General features: G+C 37.4%; 1 protein-coding gene across 1 annotated transcript in view; it reads left to right on the top strand.

The window, feature by feature from the left end:
* Nucleotides 1–19,653, top strand: part of csmd3b (CUB and Sushi multiple domains 3b) — a gene marked incomplete at its 5' end in the record, with an annotated part of 285,452 nt that overhangs the window by 245,536 nt on the left and 20,263 nt on the right. The window contains 5 exons of the mRNA XM_073821447.1: nucleotides 2,203–2,379; nucleotides 6,577–6,756; nucleotides 10,944–11,117; nucleotides 13,123–13,296; nucleotides 19,554–19,627. Coding sequence (XP_073677548.1) covers nucleotides 2,203–2,379; nucleotides 6,577–6,756; nucleotides 10,944–11,117; nucleotides 13,123–13,296; nucleotides 19,554–19,627 — 779 coding nt within the window. The remainder of the gene's footprint in view (nucleotides 1–2,202; nucleotides 2,380–6,576; nucleotides 6,757–10,943; nucleotides 11,118–13,122; nucleotides 13,297–19,553; nucleotides 19,628–19,653) is intronic.

Below are 19,653 nucleotides of genomic sequence, written 5' to 3'. Positions count from 1 at the left end.
TGTTGATGAGCACAAGGCTGGAGATCATTATGTCAGGCTGACTGGGTTAGAATGGCAGACTTGACATGTTAAAAGGAGGGTGATGCTTGAAATCATTGTTCTTCCATTGTTAACCATGGTGACCTGCAAAGAAATGCGTGCAGCCATCATTGTGTTGCATAAAAATGGCTTCACAGGCAAGGATATTGTGGCTACTAAGATTGCACCTAAATCAACAATTTATAGGATCATCAAGAACTTCAAGGAAAGAGGTTGTTAAGAAGGCTTCAGGGCGTCCAAGAAAGTCCAGCAAGCGCCAGGATCGTCTCCTAAAGAGGATTCAGCTGCGGGATCGGAGTGCCACCAGTGCAGAGCTTGCTCAGGAATGGCAGCAGGCAGGTGTGAGCGCATCTGCACGCACAGTGAGGCCAAGACTTTTGCAAGATGGCCTGGTGTCAAGAAGGGCAGCAAAGAAGCCACTTCTCTCCAAAAAAAACATCAGGGACAGATTGATCTTCTGCAAAAAGTATGGCGAATGGGCTGCTGAGGACTGGGGCAAAGTCATATTCTCAGATGAAGCCTCTTTCCGATTGTTTGGGGCATCTGGAAAAAGGCTTGTCCGGAGAAGAAAAGATTAGCGCTACCATCAGTCCTGTGTCATGCCAACAGTAAAGCATCCTGAGACCATTCATGTGTGGGGTTGCTTCTCATCCAAGGGAGTGGGCTCACTCACAATTTTGCCCAAAAACACAGCCATGAATAAAGAATGGTACCAAAACACCCTCCAACAGCAACTTCTTCCAACAATCCAACAACAGTTTGGTGAAGAACAATGCATTTTCCAGCACGATGGAGCACCGTGCCATAAGGCAAAAGTGATAAGTAAGTGGCTTGGGGACCAAAACGTTGAAATTTTGGGTCCTTGGCCTGGAAACTCCCCAGATCTTAATCCCATTGAGAACTTGTGGTCAATCCTCAAGAGGCGGGTGGACAAACAAAAACCCACTAATTCTGACAAACTCCAAGAAGTGATTATGAAAGAATGGGTTGCTATCATTCAGGATTTGGCCCAGAAGTTGATTGAGAGCATGCCCAGTCGAATTGCAGAGGTCCTGAAAAGAAGGGCCAACACTGCAAATACTGACTCTTTGCATAAATGTCATGTAGATGTCGATAAAAGCCTTTGAAACGTATGAAGTGCTTGTAATTATATTTCAGTACATCACAGAAACAACTGAAACAAAGATCTAAAAGCAGTTGAGCAGCAAACTTTGTGAAAACTAATATTTGTGTCATTCTCAACTTTTGGCCACGACTGTATTTTTGGGCTATTTCTACAAATATACCCAAGGCTACCTAAGACTGGTTTTGAACAGCATTTATTTGAAATAGAAATCTTTAAAACACTATACAAGATTTTTAGTGTTAGTTTAGGTTAGTTTATTGCACCCTTGCTGAATAAAAATCTCAGACTAGAGTACATTTACATAAATCCCCTGGTTCTGTCAGATAATGTCTGAAATTTTGATAATGTCTATGATTTCAGTTTGGAATCTTTAGAGATCATTTTCTTAAAAACATTTTAAACTTAAAAACGTTTTATGACAGCCATCCTTCTAAATGAATATATCTCATAAAAACATCATAATATCATCAGAAATCAGAGACGTTCTTTTTTCCTCCAGCACATGAAATTGTTTGTGTTTCTGGGTCAAAGTGACTCAAAATGATGGAGCATGTCACAATATAGCGCACAAGGGAAAACATGGAAATGAGGTACTTCAGTGAACAACTGAAACAAGTTGAGACCAGAGACAACAATAACCCTTGAGATACAAAACAAAAGCAGACAAAAGAAACATTGACACCACTAGATATTCTATGTGGTTGCTAATGAAATGACTAAATAATGTGACATGTTATTTCATTCAAGAATGTTTCAGATTCTGTCATTAATTACTCACCAAACTCCTAAGACCTTCATTCACTGACCGTTTTAATAATGTTTTTACTACCTTTCTAGGCCTTGATTGTCTCAGTTGCGTTGCTGTCTATGTAGGGTCAGAAAGCTCTCTGATTTAATCAAAAATCATTTGTGTTCCAAAGAGGAACGAAGGTCTTTTGGATTTAAAACGACATTGTACAGTTTCATTTTTGGATGAACTATCCCAGTGTCAGCTGGCAATAACTTTTCACACATTTTTGTTTTTTTTAATACCGCAGCGGTGCAGTGTGGTAACCCTGGGACTCCCAGTAACGGACGGGTGTATCGACTGGATGGCACCACCTTCTCACATTCGGTCATCTATTCCTGTATGGATGGCTACCTGCTGAGCGGCTCCACCACACGTCAATGCCAAGCTAACGGCACTTGGTCTGGCACTGCTCCCAACTGCACCTGTAAGTGTGAAACAAGTGAGATACAGCAGGGTATTTGCTGAACTTTAAATAGAAACAAAGGGTTTGTTTGTTTTTGAATAAACCAAAATGGCCTCAGTAGTGCTTCGTTACAGGTTGTAATGAGGTGATATGGCAGATGTGCTTGTGTAAAGCTGTACTAAAAAGTTGACGGATAGAGAGAAGTCCTCTTGCTGAGAGTTCAGGGGACCAACTTTATGAAGGTTTAATTCAGGCATCACCGTGAGAGTAACTGGTGTTCCTTTGAATACAGAAGGTTAGAAAGTTTTCAGTGCATTTTGAGGAAGAATTGGGTCAGAATTAGTGGGATTGCGGGATCGGATTTTTCAGAGGTAGCTCTGTTCTTTTGTCAAAGGGAGGAAAGTGTAAAGGTCAGAATGGCTTCTCTTCTGCCTCTAGATACATAAATCAATTATTTCACAGTCCTGCCGTGGACATAATGATAACTGTATATTTTGCAGTTTATAACTGTATGAACTACCAAATTCTGCTGTTTTTAACCATAAAATGTACTGACAACCACCATAATAAAACAGATGGTGCAATAGAAAAACACATAATGAAACAGTGTTCTTCATAAATAGGCTGTAAATAATGATTTATGGTTTTACTTGTTATGGTTTATCCTGTTTTACTGTAGCATTTTACTATTTTTCTGTAAAATTACTTATTTTAGATTCTGGTTTATGAATCTATAATGATGGGTGGCCGATATGATCCAAATCTTATTTCTCTATATGAGTAATTTTGTTTTACAGTAACGATATATGTCACATTATAGTTGTTTTTGCTTTAAATGTGTCTTTATGATGTCAAACATTTTTGATACTGTAGAAATTCATAATTCTTGTCACCAGTGTCGATATCACAAAAAACTATATTAGCCTAAATAATAAAATCTCAAACTCACGGAAGACAAGTTAACAGTGATTAAATACGAATAAGAATCTATTTACAGTCAATAGGACAAAAACTACAGTAGAACAAATAAATAAAAAAGCTACATACGTTGTATAAAGTAATCAAATGTATGAAAACACTGTGTAAATTAAAAACATTTCTTCTTATTTCTGTGTAAATTAAATATAAATATATTTCTTCTTATTAAAGTTACAAAAGTGATTTAGTCAAGAGCAGTGAGAGATTTACTCTTTTGTTTTTTGATTAAAGGGTTAGTTCACCCAAAAATAAAAATTAACCCACAATTTACTTACCTTTCAGGAATCCTATGTGTATATGACTTCCTTCTTTCAGATGAATCGGAGTTATATAAAAAAATTATCCTGGCACTTCCAAGATTTAGAATGGCATAGGTGAGTGTTTCTCTTCATCAGTCCAAAACAAGTCCAATAAAGCATATCCATCCATAATAAAAAGTGCCTCATAAGGCTCCTGGGGGTAACTAAAGGCCTCCTTTAGCCAATAGATGCGTTTCTATATTTAAAACTTTAATATTCAGTTTAATCTAGCTTGCGCCAAATTGTCGTACCCGGAGGTTGGAGGTCAGCATTGCGCATGCGCTGGTGAGTCTCATGAAAACCAAGGTTTGTTTACAGGAGCAAAGAAAGCAAAGTTGCCTTACTTTAGCACAGGAAAACCAGTCTCCTCTTGGTTTATATTGAAATTCTCTGACATTGTTCTTTACAAATCCTCGTTTTGAACTAATAATTTGTGACCGTTTTGATCTCTCCACGGCGTGTTCACATTCGTCTTACAAAAACACATCGATTCACTACAGGACGGCTTTATTCACCCCCCCGGAACCGGGCAAGGCACTTTTTATTATGGATGGGTGCACTTTATTGGACTTGTTTTAGACTGTTAAAGAGAAAAACCCTAAAGCTTGGAAGTGCCATGATCATTTTTAATATAACTCCAATTGGATTTGTCTGAAAGAAGAAAGTCATATACACCTAAGAGGGTGAGTAAATCGTAGGCTAATTGTAATTTTTTGGGTAAACTAAAACTTTAATATAAATGACAGAAAGCAGAAATATTAGACTGCTGTCACTTTAAGAGCTGCCCGGATCTAATATACCGTTACATGTGTTTTCTTTCTCAGTTGTTTGCTTTCACTTTAGACCTAAATTACTGCGTTTACTAGAATACTTGCAGAGACAAGCATTTTGACACCTGTAAGTGTGTTCAAGGGCTATACACCAGTAGAAATAACTGTGTTCATATAGCTGCTGATTATGTTTCAAACCGCAATGGTTTAAAACAATAAGATTTTGTGACCATGTAATACAGCAGCTTCACATGTCCTTCACATGTAACCACGATAGAGTCCACGATAGTCCAAAATCTTTACCGGTTGACAAATTTCTACCAGTTCTAATCATGTCTACTGGTATAACACCCACCCCCTAGTCTCGCGTAGCCAGACCTTCAGACTTACGGCTGAAGGTCTGGAATCCATGGCAGCTTTCATTGGCCAAGGCCCACCCATAAGGCTGTTTGACCGACATGTCAAACAACCAATCACAGTTCGTTTCGTTCAGCGTCACGTTTCGGTGCGTGGAAATGCCCCCACAACAACAGACTGGCATGCAACAAGTTAGTCATTGAAATAACCAGCATTGAAAGTTAACGAAAAAGAGGGAGAACAAGCAGTAAGTCAGTAATTTGTTCGCGAACATCGCAAATGTGTATAACAGCAATGGCGTCTGCATAAGCACCTTTAAGCAAAACGCTGAGTAAATCAGTCTGCGCTTTGTTTCCCGGTGGACCGAAAATAAACGCGACACTCGCGTCTCCCGGAAATCCGATCAAATTCAACTAATCAGATGACGACTTCGACATTCCTGAAGTGTTTCCAGTTAAGTGTACCATATGCATCAGACGTTTAGCCAGCGTTCTGTGGGCATGACGTCTGAGGATGAGACTAACCACCCCTGCTTCATAGGTACATAATATTCCAGAGAAAAATGTTTGTCTTAGTAATATTTTATTTAAAAGCATCAGTGTCTCTTAGGTTAAATTGTCTTTTTGATGAGGTTAACCAGTAATCAAATAGCTATTGTTCCAGCATTGTTTTTTGCTCATGGTTAGCATGCAGATCACGCTTTGTATCATTTGAATCTATTTCAGCTCAATTTGTGAGTGATGGAATGCTCACATATCTAGTTGATTAAAAACTCTCGCAGTAGTAGTTGTTTGAGTAATGATTAAGAGTCACACAACACAATAAAACAGCTTAGCCTGCATAATGTGTCTAGGTAAGTTAGCATTATCCTCCATAATCGCATCCTTTAATGCTCTCAAACGTTCACCCTTAAACGTGGGCGTATTCCCTGCATACTGTTGACTGGAATTATATGGGTGGTGCACCAAACCAGCTCTGATTGATGCAGCGCTACATGTGTTTATTGAGTGGGGCAAAAAGCGGTGATACATGGCTGTGTCCAAGGGAGGAGTCACATTAGCATTTAGCGTTAGCTATTTCTCACCATCAGCTGACATGTTTATGTGCAAGGCTGCTGATGGATTTTACAAAACATCATTTTCCGTCCTTTTCCAAAAGACACAAAACGTATGGCAACTCAAGGGTGACAAATAAGTAATGGTCCACCATAAATCAATAGAGGAAATTAAGATGTTGCGTCAGGGAAATAATTAAATAAATGCACTGATCGAACAAGGTTTTGTCAGCCACAGCCAAGTGCAAAACTACAAATTTGTTTCATCTCAATTCCAGTGGCGCCGCATTCTTTCTCACATCATTCCAATCCGACCTCCTCTTATTTATCCATTGGAAGAAAGGATAATTGTAAAAGATCTGTGGAATTGATTCGGAGTTGCACCTCGGGGACGCCGGTGGGACAGGAGCCTTGCTTGCGTGCTACTATTGATTTCTTTACATAATAACAAGATCTATCATTTCAAATAAAAAGACAGGGGTCCTAAAGATTGCTGTAGTGTAAATGAGTTGTTAAAGATGATTTGTGAACGTGGCTTCCAGAGGTTTGTTTCGATAGCTTCAATCACATTGCCACAAAAAGCCATGATTGCCATCTGATGAGTTGTATTAGATATTGAATAAAGATCTACATTGCTATTGTGTAGCAGATTGTCAATTACCTAGACTTTTAGCTCAAATAGAGACTATTAGCGCATTGTACTCAACACAGTAGGCCAGTTTGGCCTAAAAACATCATAACTGGGATCTTTATTTTTCAGTGATCAACTGCGGAGATCCTGGAGTGCCAGCAAATGGGCTGAGGTATGGTGAGGACTTTACCATTGGACAGAACATCACTTTCGTATGCCAGCCTGGCTACACATTGGAAACAGAGAGTTTCTCCACCCTCACATGTACCGGAAACGGTACCTGGAATGCCCCTGTGCCTTTCTGTAAAGGTAAACTTGAGTTAAACATCATTTAACATGAATATAAAGAGTTACTGTATAATAAATTGTGGTAATATTTGACAAGAAGGTTCAATTTGTTTTCATTAGTTAAAGTGATAAGTATCATGTGATTCTCAACTTTTTTGACTTGAAGACCCATACTTTTCCAACACAATATCTTAAGATGTTTTCTCGTTTTTTTTTTTTGTTTGTTTTTTTGCTATTATTATGACAGTTTAATAAACCAGGAGTGTTGGTGTATTATACATTTTGTGATTCTAGAAAATGCAAGATTCTGATTTTATATGTTCTTCAAAATAAAAAATTATTTCAATTGACATATTGACTTGTTCATCTTCACAACACAAATTAAGATATTTTTAATGAAATCAGAGAGCTGTCTGACCCAGCACAGACAGCAACCCAACTACCATTTTCAAGGCCCAGAAAGATTTCATTAAAATAGTCCATGCGACATCAGTGGTGCAACACAAAAGAGAAAAAATTGTTGAATAAACTTGCTATTTTTGTTTTCTCTGCACACAAAAAGTATTCTCATAGAGAATACTTCATGAAATACTAATTTTTCATCGAATTAAGGTTGAACCACTGATGCCAAATGGACTGTTTTAACAACATCCTTACTACCTTTCTGGTCAGAAAGCTCTTGGATTTCTTCAAAAATATCTTAATTTGTGTTCTGAAGGTAAACAATGGTCTTACAGGTTTAAAACAGGTTTACACAAGGGTGAGTTTGGATGAACTATCCCTTTAATGCATAAACTAATATGACAAATTGAACCTTATTTTGTGTTTCCTAATTTCCCATTACTCCCACAGGCTTCATCGTACCAAGATTAACACATTACTCACATTTTCTCTGCCTAGTAAAGCCAAAGAGCTTATTGTTCAAAAAGCAAGGCCTAAGATTATTTGCTCACTCATATATCTGCACATCTGGCCCCAACTGCCCCGAGCGTTAGATGCACAGATGCTTCCCCCAAAGTGAGTTGAGGTCTTCCAGCTTTGTGTCTTCGCCATTGTGATGGATGTCTTGTTTGAAATGTAGAGCTAAAAAAGGGGAGGAATATTTATCCCCTGTTGTAGGTCATCTTTTCTTGTGCGATTACGCTACAATGAGCGGTAAACATTCATGTTTTATCAACCAATCATGCTGTTTGACAAATGACAGTCGTACGACGGGGACACAAACACATTTGTAGACTGAGTGTTCACCCCTTAAGGGCTGTGTTGTCCCCATTATTATAATCAGCTTTGACCTATGAGCCCTTGCATTTCTCGTAATTAATTTCACAAATGACTCCTGTCATCTTCCTACTGCCAGGAGATGAACTGGTACCGAATATATGAAGTGATATGAAATTGAATTCCAGGTTTGGACGATGCATTTGCGGTCCTCACCAGTGCCCTGCCCTCGAATGCCATTTTGCTAAGCTTGTTTAGATAGACACAGATGTCTCATTTATTTCTGAAGGCAGCGGCCTCCTCCCGTCTCTTAAAGGACATGTTGCGCATACATATCTGACGAGCCTTGAACTACATATCCTCGGTCTGAACTGATATTCTGTCTCTCAGAGCCATTAATATGCATGCTTAAGTGAGTTCACTCAAAAAAGAACCACTCCCACCTCTGTCAAGCGCTTCAGGTGTGGGGAGGATCCTGACATTGAGTGTGTGCGTGTCCCTTCTGTCTCTTTCCTGCAGTTGTAGATGGTATATATGAAATATTCATTAGCTTAGGAGCTCCAATCTGGTCCAGGCCTCTTTAAAGGATGCCAACACTGATTCTGATTAATAATACAACAGTGGGCTTTGTTAGAAGTTTATTGGTTCTATCAACATGAGTGGAGTGAAGACAACACGATCAGCTCGTGAAGAAGCAGTCAAAGCATAGTTTTTGCAGGAAATAATCACCATCTGGCAAGAAATTTACCATGTTATGAAGAGTGTGTGTGTTGGCGAGCTTCGTATTGGGGTGTTGCACCATAAGTGGGGGCATGTGTCATGATGAGTGCCCGTTTGTGCAAGGCATTGGCTTCCTGTCTGGTAGAGTGTGATTGATTTTAAGGGCTCATGTGGTATCTGAGGACTGATAACCGGGGAAGAGGACTTACCTCTCAGAGTTGTGCGGGCAGTTATTGGAAAAGATGGGGCCTCTAAGACAGATACATGTATAGCATTCAGTGACTTCAGTGGTCTTAGCAAAAGTAATTAATCTCACTACTTATCTGAACCTGCTAGTGCTGTTGTAGTTACTGCTACACTTCCTGCTACATTTATTTTTGTTATATACTCATACTTCCAAACCTGTAAGACCATTGTACATCTTCAGAACACAAATTAAAGTAGAAGTTCAGTTCCAGAACAAAAATTAGCAGATAATTTACTTACCCCCTTGTCATCCAAGATGATTACGTCTTTCTTTCTTCAGTCGTAAAGAAATTATGATTTTTGAGGAAAACATTTCAGGATTTCTCTTCATATAGTGGACTTCGATGGTGCTCCAGAATTTGAACTTCCAGTTTAAAGAGTTTAAATGCAGCTTCAAAAGGCTCTAAGCGATCCGATCCCAGACAAAGAAGAATGGTCTTATCTAGCAAAATGGTTGGTTATTTTCTAAAAAAAAAAAAAAAAAAGACAATTTATATACTTTTTAACCTTAAATGCTTGTTTTGTCTAGCTCTGTGTGTACTCTGTGAATTATGTTCAAGACAGTTAGAGTAGGTTGAAAAACTCCCATCTCATTTTCTTCTCGAACTTCAAAATCATCCTACATAACTGTTTTATCTTTTTTGTAAAGGGCGTTTGATCTTCTTTGCATGTTCACTTTGTAAACACTGGGTTAGTACTTATGCAGCGATGTAGAGTGATTTTGAAGTTGGAGGAGTTTTTCGACATACCCTAACTGTCATGAACCTGAATACACAGAGTTCAGGCAGAGCTAGACAAGATGAGCATTTGAGGTTAAAAAGTATATAAATTGTCCATTTTTTAGAAAATAACTGATCTTTTCGCTAGATAAGATCCTTCTTCCTTGGCTGGGATCATTTAGAGCCCTTTGAAGCTGTATTTAAGCTGCATTTTGGAAGTTCAAACTCAGGGGTGCCATAGAAGTCCACCATATGGAGAGAAATCCTGAAATGTTCTCCTCAAAAAACATTTCTTTACAAATTAAGAAAGAAAGACATTAACAAGGGGGTAAGTTAATTATCTGTACATTTTTGTTCTGGAAGTCAGCTTCTCCTTTAAAATATTTTTGATGAAATCCGAGAGCTTTCTGGCCCTGCATAGACAGAACTAACATGTTCAAGGCCCAGAAAGGTAGTGAGGACATTGATGCAAGTTCATGTGGCATCTGAGGTTCCACCGTAATGTTATAAAGCTATGAGAATACTTCTTGTGCACAAAGAAACAAAAAATAATGGCTTTATTCAACAACTTATTTCTGGCCATTGAACATGGTAGTTGCCTTGCTGTCTATGAAGGGTTAGAAAGCTCTCGTATTTCTTCAAAAATATCTTAATTTGTGTTCGGAAGATGAATGAAGGTCTTAGGGGTTTGGAATGACATGGAGTGAGTAATTACTGACAGAATATTCATTTTTGGGTGAACTATCCCTATAATAATTCTTTTAACAGCGTCTGACATCTATGAAATAATAGCAATTAGACTTTTTCATAAGGAAGATTTTACAAATGTTGTATTCAAGCAAATATTTTAAAAATGTATTGGAAATTACGTTAACCACAAACCACATTTCATCCCAAACTAACAACCTCCTATGAAGATTTATGTTTATTTAATGTTTATTTCTAGAAGTAAATCACATCCAATAGTTTTTTAAACTGTATGTATTTCTCATTTGTTGGTAACAATTTTGCATAAATTACAAATTGCATATAAAATGAATAGAAAATCAAGCAGCTCATTTTATATGTATTTTTTATTTATTTGTGAATCTAACAATCAGCATTTTTAAAGGTTAAGCACCACCTTGTTTAAAAGGATAAAAAGCTCTGGAAATGTCCCATTTGTTTTACTTTAAGGGTGTTAAGACATTTTACTGAAAATAAGGACAAATGTGCTTATATTAATGCTGGTTACATTCTAATTCTATTAGACATGTCCTTCTTAAGTTTAAGCTTAACTCTCCTCTGTTTAACTTTTTTCTATAGCCGTTACCTGCACAGCTCCTCCACCAATATCAAACGGACTCCTTGAGGGACATGACTTTGAGTGGGGCACCAGCGTGAGTTACAGCTGCTCCCCAGGATATGAGCTCTCATTCCCTGCCATTCTCACCTGTGTGGGCAATGGTACATGGAGTGGTGAGGTGCCCCAGTGCCTGCGTGAGTACTGTATTACTCTATTAATATTACAACCCTGTGCATGCCAACATTTCGCAAAAAAGCAGCAGAAAGTTCACACTTTGCTTTATGTCTGCAACTTATCTACTTGCTGTTGGCGAGCTGGTCATGTTCAGACATTGATTGATTGATTGGATCATCACTGAATGCGAACATATAGGTCAAATGAGATCTGCTGGATTAGACTTTAATATTTGTTTAGGACACCAGACAAGGCGGGCTTAGCATGGTGGGATATCAGTCTGTTTCAGCACAATGCTGTGTGATGTCTAGGATGAAGAATGTCCAGACATGGTATGAGAATTTAAAGTTTAAAAAGCCTAGTTATCACAAAGGTACCCTTGTTTTTGCTCTTGCATGGAACAAAAGTAGGTGATGTAAAAAAAAATCTTTTGCTTGAAAAAGAAAGCGTACCTCTGACTTTGTCAGGGTACTGATTTTTTTCCTTCTCTTTCTTTTTCACTTTCATTTTATATCTTGACAGCGTATCTATAATTCATCAAGAAAAGTCAAGTTTGTAGTGCTAGATCTCAGGCACAGTAGTCTGACCAGCATATTTATGATGGATCAGTCAGCTGGTGACGTCAACCATGTGATTGATTTCCCTCCAGAGACCTATTGTTTGCCTGACAGCGGCAGGGCAATGGATAACGTTTACCACAGGGCTTGGGACTTCCCTCAGTATTATGTGGCCGATGTGGCTATGTTCAGAATAGCATAATAGCATACTATTCAAACAATTCCTGCAGTGTATAATATGAACACTACCATTTAAAAGTTTGAAGTTAGTATACTTCTTTTTTTTTTTTTTAGAAGTGAATACTTTTATTGAGCAAGAATGCATGAAATGAATCAAAAGTGACATTAAAGACATACAGTGTTACAAACGATAAGGTAAATGCTGTTCAGTTGAAAAAAAACACTAATGTTTTTAACATTGATATTAAGAAATGTTTCTTCAGCACCAAATCAGCTTATTAGAATGATTCTGAAGGAGCATGTGATACTGAAATATTGATGCTGAAATTTAGCTTTGCCATCACAAATTACATTTTAAAATATATTAAAATAGACAAAGTTACTTTAAATTGTGACAATATTTCACAGTATTACTGTTTTCACTATATTTTTCATCATGTGTCCTTGGTGAGCATAAGAGCCTCAAAGTACCAGATGACCTGCTAAGTGTGCCAAAATGTGCAGTATACATACATCAGAGCGCACAGTGTGATTCTATATCCCACAATGCAATCTGCTTGTTTTGACCTTCCATTTCAGGTGTGATAAATTAAACAATGGTAGATTTTTCATTGAATCATTACATTTCAAACAGTTTTGTAATGCCAATTTCAATATTTTCATCACTTTTTCTGAGAAATGGTAAATATTAAAGGGATAGTTCACCCAAAAATAAAGATTCTGTCATTTATTACTCATGTCATTCCAAACCAGTACAAGCTTCATTCATCTTCAGAACACAAATAAAGATATTTTTGATGAAATCTGAGAGCTTTCTGATCCTCCATAGACAGCAATGTAAATGAAATGTTTCCAGACTCAGAAACTTAGTAAGGACATTGTTAAAATACGCCATTTGACATCAGTGGTTCAACCATAATTTTGCAAAGCTACAAGAAGGCTTTTTGTGTGCAAAGAAAACAAAAATAACGACTTTACGGTTGAACCAATTTTAACAATGTCTATACTACCTTACTGGGCATTGAACGTGTTAGGGGTAAGAAAAGCTCTTGGATTTCATCAAAAATATATTTAGTTTTTGTTCTGAAGATGAACGAAGGTCTTACGGGTTTGGAACAACATGAGGGTGAGTAATTAAAGACAGAATTTAAATTTTGGGGTGAACTATCCCTTTAAGCAAAACATCATGAAGCATGCATCTTGTTTCATAACAACAAAGCTTTCAGCATCATTCATGACTGTTTGTGAATAATTTAGCAAAAAATGCTTCTAATCTCTGTGATTCTAGCTAAGTTCTGTGGAGATCCTGGAATCCCTGGTTTTGGCTCGAGGGAAGGCCGCAGTTTCATCTACCAGTCCGAGGTGTCATTTAGCTGCATGGCTCCCTACATCCCAGTAGGCAGTACTACACGCATTTGCCAGGCTGATGGCACCTGGAGTGGATCCCAGCCTCGCTGTATAGGTAAATCAATTATCTTGACACAGTTTGCATGTTTAAACCATATGTTAAATTCCCAGTGAAACAGACTGCCATAATAATTATTATAAGTATGTATATCAAAACCTAATAACACTAAAACCAGATAATCAGCCAGCTGAAGCTCACCACTGCTTCCAACTCAACTAAGCGAGAAGCAATTACGGTCACTTAAGTCATTCGTCTCTTTAGGGTTTCATGGTTCAGTTCAGCAGAAGCTTGGTGGCCAGAATTTCAAGTTTTGCTTCAAATAAGGCTTTCCAGTAGCTGAGTCTTATGATTACCGCCCACAACGAAAGCCCCTTTTGCCGCCCAGTGCACAAACAAGCTCAAAATTATTTAGCAACAACAACTCCAAAGAAATCAATGCCCTCCCACAGACCTGGCCACCCAGGCCAGTGCTGCTCCAATCGGGCCTGATGTTGTATTGACACAATTATGGTGGGAAAATGCAAAGCCACTTTCTTTAGTGACCTCAGAACATGGGAAGTGGGAACAGTTGGCACATGAGGAGAGAGTATGAAGTGTGGAACGGAGGCCAGGGAAAACGAAATTGCATGAGAAACTTGACAAACTCACTTCTTGACGGCTGGCAGTGGCAGCTGTTGTGAAGTTATTGTCCTCTGCTTCTCGGCTCGATTCCCATGACCTTCTCAAACACAGGTGCACTGAGGCTTGTACCTGAATGAAGTTCTATAAATCACCAATCAAATAATTCATTGGTTACATTTTACAATTCAGGTTCAATTCATCATCACTAGTTAATGCATTAGGTATCGTCAACTCACAGTGAACAGTACTTTCACAGCATTTATTCATCTTGGTTAATGTAAATTTCTGAATTGTACATATACATTTTAGCCTTTCAAGTTGTATAAATTACATTAATGTATTCTGAAAAGGCATGAATTAACAAGGCACAACGGTATATTCAAATTAACATGAACCTCATGCATTAGTTAAAGCATCAGGTATAATGAACTTATAATGTTAACTATTTTAACCTTTTTGTGAAGTATTATAGATGGGACTTTATAGAACTCCCTGCATCTTTTGTAGTACAATTTTATTTAAATGCTGTTATTTACCACTTTTTTTATAACGTTTTTTATTTTGCTGTATTTCTTGTAAAAATAGTATTAATAACATACAGATTTAGATCTGTACTCTTATATATATTATATATTGCCTTTCGATTAACTGTTTCTGACTTTTAGTGTAGATAACTATTGTTGTCTGTAGTTAAACTTTCCATTTGAGTTGGAACTTAAGCTTAAAGTTTTGAGTCTTTGTTCCTCCCAGGGTTTATTTCGCATTCTCCCTTTACAGACTTTTCCCTTGTTACTTTCACCCCCTGGTTCCCTTACTGGAGGGTATTAAGGCACTGATCTCTTTAAAGCTGCTTTAGGGTGCTTTTGAATTACGAGAGACACCACAGAGACTGATGTGACCTGAATCGAAGTTATTATTCACAAAGAATTGTTTCCCTTTTAAAATAAAGAGCTCTGTGAATTAGTTCTAAAAGTATTTCTATTTATGGATACGTGCATATCTTCTTTCACTTTTTCTTCTATGTGTATGAACTGGCCTATGGCTGTATTATCTTCATTCATTTCTCCATGTCTCATTAACAAAGACTCTTCTCAGTGTCCCCCTAAGTACAGTGTTTATCTGATTAAACCCCTCAGTTTATATATCCATGAGGGAGTCCTTCTCTGACCGTCAATAAATACATCGATAATTGTTTTTAATTGAGCAAGTAATTGAATAAATGGTCCCAACTCTGTGAGGCCATTATTGAGGAGCCGTGAACAGCCAGCAGGAGAGTTGGATGAGCTCTGATTGGCATTTTTAAGCATTTAGTGTATTGTGCCAACAGAAGATGTCAAAGCAGGCCCCAAAGCAGGTGTAATCATTTAGCTCTTTCAATGGAGTATTATTATGGCCTCATATTACACCCTCAAAGACACCATGAAAACGAAATATAGCGTGGTGAGGGGTGGAAATGAAGTGCTCTAAAAGGCCACTACATATTTGTATAGCACTTTTCATGTTACAAATCTTTGTTTCTACATTACATTTAGTAGTAGCTTATCAGTGACGACTATGTCATGTAATGTCCATATGACAGATATGTACAGAAAAAAGTCACACTTTATTTTAAGGTCCAATTCTCGGTATTGTGTATGGTCAGGAAGAATATGTGCTTTAAAAATACTAATAAACAGCCAATATGTTATTAATAGGCATACTAATAAGCAACTAGTTAATAGTAAGAAGTGGTCCTTATACTAAAGTGTTACCAAAAAAATCATTGGTATTGGTATCATCTAAGGTCCTCTGAGGGGTTGGTATCATCTCTTCTCAGGTGTTAGGTCACCTCAGATCTTCGTAAGAGCTGGATCCAGAATGAAACTTGTGTAATTCCTAGTTACCTCGGGACTCCCTTCAGAGAAGCAAAAAGAGAAAAAATAGCATAGCTGCTGTTCAAACCAAGCAAAAAATTATAATGTGTATTTGATCAGATATAACTGGAGTACAAGGTTATGAGACACATTATGTGAATGCTTTGCTAATCTAGATTTAAACAGAGAGAGTGTGTCTAAACCCTGAACCTTAGCAGGAAGGCTATTCCAGAGTTTGGGCCAACTGTGAAAGAGCTCTACCTCCTTTAGTGGTCTTTGCTATCCTAAGTACTATAAAAAGTCCAGATGTTTGATTGTTTTACCTTAGGAAACATTATGAATTGTACCTTGATAGAAGACTAGTTATGTACACAAAAGCTAAACCATTTAGAAGTCAGTACACTTGCTTAAAAACAACCCAACTTGGGTTATTTGGCAACCCAGTGCTGGGTTAATATTGGACAGAACACATGCTGGGTTTTTACCCAACATGCTGGATTGTTTTATTTAAGTCAACTATTGTTTAAAAATGATTATATTGCTGGCTTAAAATGGGCTGGAAATGAAAAATCACACAGAATTAAAGAGGCAACAGCAATAATCAAGATGAACATTTATTATCAAGCAAAAACACCCATGGACAAAAATATAAGACGAATTGAATTGATTTGGGTGAATACAGCATAGTTTACAATATTACATTTAAAAAAATTGTTTAACAATAATTTTAGAAATAGAAAATAGAAAATTGAAAATTAGCATTTTAATGTAAGTGTATCATTCTTTGCAATCATTTTTCAGCAAAATAGCACTAGTTCTCGTACCGGTATGTCGCCAAAATCTGAGCCGGTGATGGGCTGCTGTTCGCCGGAGGGGGAACTATGAACCTCAGACTGCCGCCTCGCATTTCACTCATAGCTGAAAGATGCCAAGGCTGACTCCACAACCTGCCCATAAACAAACAGTACTGAGATTAGTTAACAACATCAAAAAATTAAATTCAGTATTATAACAAACAAAATCGGTTTGTTATATGCAAGGCAAAAGGCGTTTCCATCATGCAACTGTTGGTTTCGTCTGAGACAGGCCCAACCTAGAGGTTGGGTAGAAAAAATAACCCAGCACTAAAAATGACCCAGCAGCTTAGTTACAGAAACATTACCCAGCACATGGGTAAAAAAAATATTAAAAATAACCCAATAAAATGACCCAACAAACTGAACCCATCATTTGGGTAAAAAAAACTGGATTTTTAAGAGTGCAGAAAAACTACCAAACACCTAGGTAAAAATATAAAAACAACACCATGACAGGCTGAACCCAGCATTTGGGTTAAAAAAAAAATAACCCAGCATTTTTTAGAATGGAGTAATATATTGTAACTCGTACAAAATTTACTAGGTAACCACTGTAGAGATTGGGATTGAAATTGGGGTTCTATGATCATATTTTCTTGACCTGGTAAGAACTAGCTTGTTTATTGAAGATGCAGAACAACCACCTAGCAGTGCATTATAATCTAGTCTAGAGGTCATGAATGTGTGAACTTGCTTTTCTGCATCAGAAACAGGTAGCATGTTCCATAGCTTGGTGATGATTCAAAGATGGAAGAATGCTGTTGTTGTAACATGTGAAATATGATTTTCAAAGACAAGGTACTGTCTAATATAACACCCAAGTCTTTGACTGTAGAAGGAGTAACAGTACACCTGTCTAATAAGTCCAATAAGTAATATATTTTTATTTTATTTTTATCCAAATTTAATAAGAGAAAATTATTGGTCATCCAATCTTTACCATTTTTAACACACTTTGTTAGCTTAGATAATTTAGACGTTTCATCTGGTCTTGTTAAAATATATAGTTGAGTATCGTCAGCATAATAATGGAAACTAATTCCATATTTTCTAATAATATTACCAAGGGGCAACATGTATATTGAAAATAGCAGAGGGGCTAAGACAGATCCTTGCAGCACTCCGTTCTTTACTGCCATTAACTGAAATGATTCCCCATTTAAAGATCAAATCCAACTAACCTTAATGTGCATTTAAGTAAAAAATAGTGTTTCCAGTTGCAGATTCATCTATCAGTTAGTAGAAGCTGAGAAATAAGGCAGATGGTGACATGAACAGGTTGTGTGACATTACCTCATCCTCAAATATGTTGAACAAAACTATGCAGAGTACAAGAAAATATGACCCAAGCAACAATAAACAGGTCACTTGCAATATTAGCGACCAAGAGCATGAAACAATCAGAGACATTTAGAGACCCAAATTATTCATTTTACTATGCAGTCAATGTCATACTGTAAGCAACGTATGCTACTATATGTGACCCTGGACCACAAAACCAGTCTTAAGTCGCTGGGATATATTTGTAGCAAGAGCCAAAAATACATTGTATGGGTCAAAAATATTGATTTTTTTTTTATGTCAAAAATCATTAGGAAATTAAGTAAAGATCATGTTCCATGAAGATTTTTTGTAAAATTCCTACTGTAAACCTATCAAAATGTAATTTTTGATTAGTAATATGCATTACTAAGAACTTAATTTGGACAACTTTAAAGGTGTTTTTCTCAGCATTTTGATTTTTTTGCACCCTTAGATTTCAGATTTTCAAATAGATGTATCTCAGCCAAATATTGTCCTATCCTAACAAACCATACATCAATAGAAAGCTTATTTATTGAGCTTTCATATGATGTATATATCTCAGTTTTGTAAAATTTAACCTTATGACTGGTTTTGTGGTCCAGGGTCACATATTATATTATTATACGTGACCCTGGACCACTAAACCAGTCTTAAGTAGCATGGGTATATTTGTAGCAATAGCCAAAAATACATTGTATGGGTCAAAATTATTGATTTAAAGATCATGTTCCATGAAGATATTTTGTAAATTTCCTAACATTAATATATCTAAACTTAATTTTTGATTAGTAATATGCATTGCTAAGGCAAGGTTTTTTCAGTATTTCGATTTTTTTTTTGCACCCTCAGATTCCAGATTTTCATCTTGCCCAAATATTGTCCTATCCTAACAAACCATACATCAATAATGTATAAATCTCAATTTCAAAAAATGGGCCCTTATAACTGGTTTTGTTGTCCAGGGTCTGGTTTCATCTGTCTATTAATGTTTCTGATTCTAAACGTGGTGTCTGATTTTTATTACTTGTGAAAAAAAGAACATATGGATGTGAGAAGATGCGAGTCAGTGAATCAGGTGTACTAGTTTCTACTTGATACTTTTTGGCCTCCTACTGGGCTCTTCCTTAAAAATCAAAGCAACATTAGCTCTGTCTGCAACACCTTTTCTCAATATGGCAATGCAGTCATATATTTTCTGTGTGCTGACTCAGTATTAGAAGCTCGACGCTCAAAAAAACGGCATGGAAAAGGGTTGGTTGTGTAAGCCTTGCAGGTTGTCCTGTCATTTGCACGCCTGCATTGAATCAAGGGTCTCTGCGTCAGCTCTAAAATGTGCTCTACATCCCAATTACAGAGCAGCACAGCTGTGTCGTAGCAGATGCACTGCTGCAGCAACACTGCCCCCTGCTGCGTCTCCATCAGCCTACCATAAAAAGACAACTGTTACGACACTGCTGCAGCACTTACATAAACACACAGGCCCCATAAACATCCTAGCGCTGCTTTGAGAGATGTGTTTGGGCTCATGAAGGGTGATGTAGCTCGTATTTATGAGAGCTGAAATGCTGTTATGCTGTTACGGTGGTGAAAAAGAAACTGCCTCAGTCGTGACAAAGAAGAAGAATGTGACTGGATGTTCATTTGTTTTGTCTTTCTTCTTTCTTTCTTTTCTCAGAGCCAACTCGTACTACCTGCGAGAACCCTGGGACACCCCGTTATGGCTCTCTCAACAGGACCTTCGGCTTTAAGGTAGCAGGATGACTACATTTATAATA

The sequence above is a fragment of the Garra rufa genome, chromosome 17, assembly GCF_049309525.1.
Source record: "Garra rufa chromosome 17, GarRuf1.0, whole genome shotgun sequence".
NCBI lineage: Eukaryota > Metazoa > Chordata > Actinopteri > Cypriniformes > Cyprinidae > Garra > Garra rufa.
The sequence above is the reverse complement of the archived record's forward strand: the minus strand, read 5'-3'. Positions and strand labels throughout refer to the sequence as shown.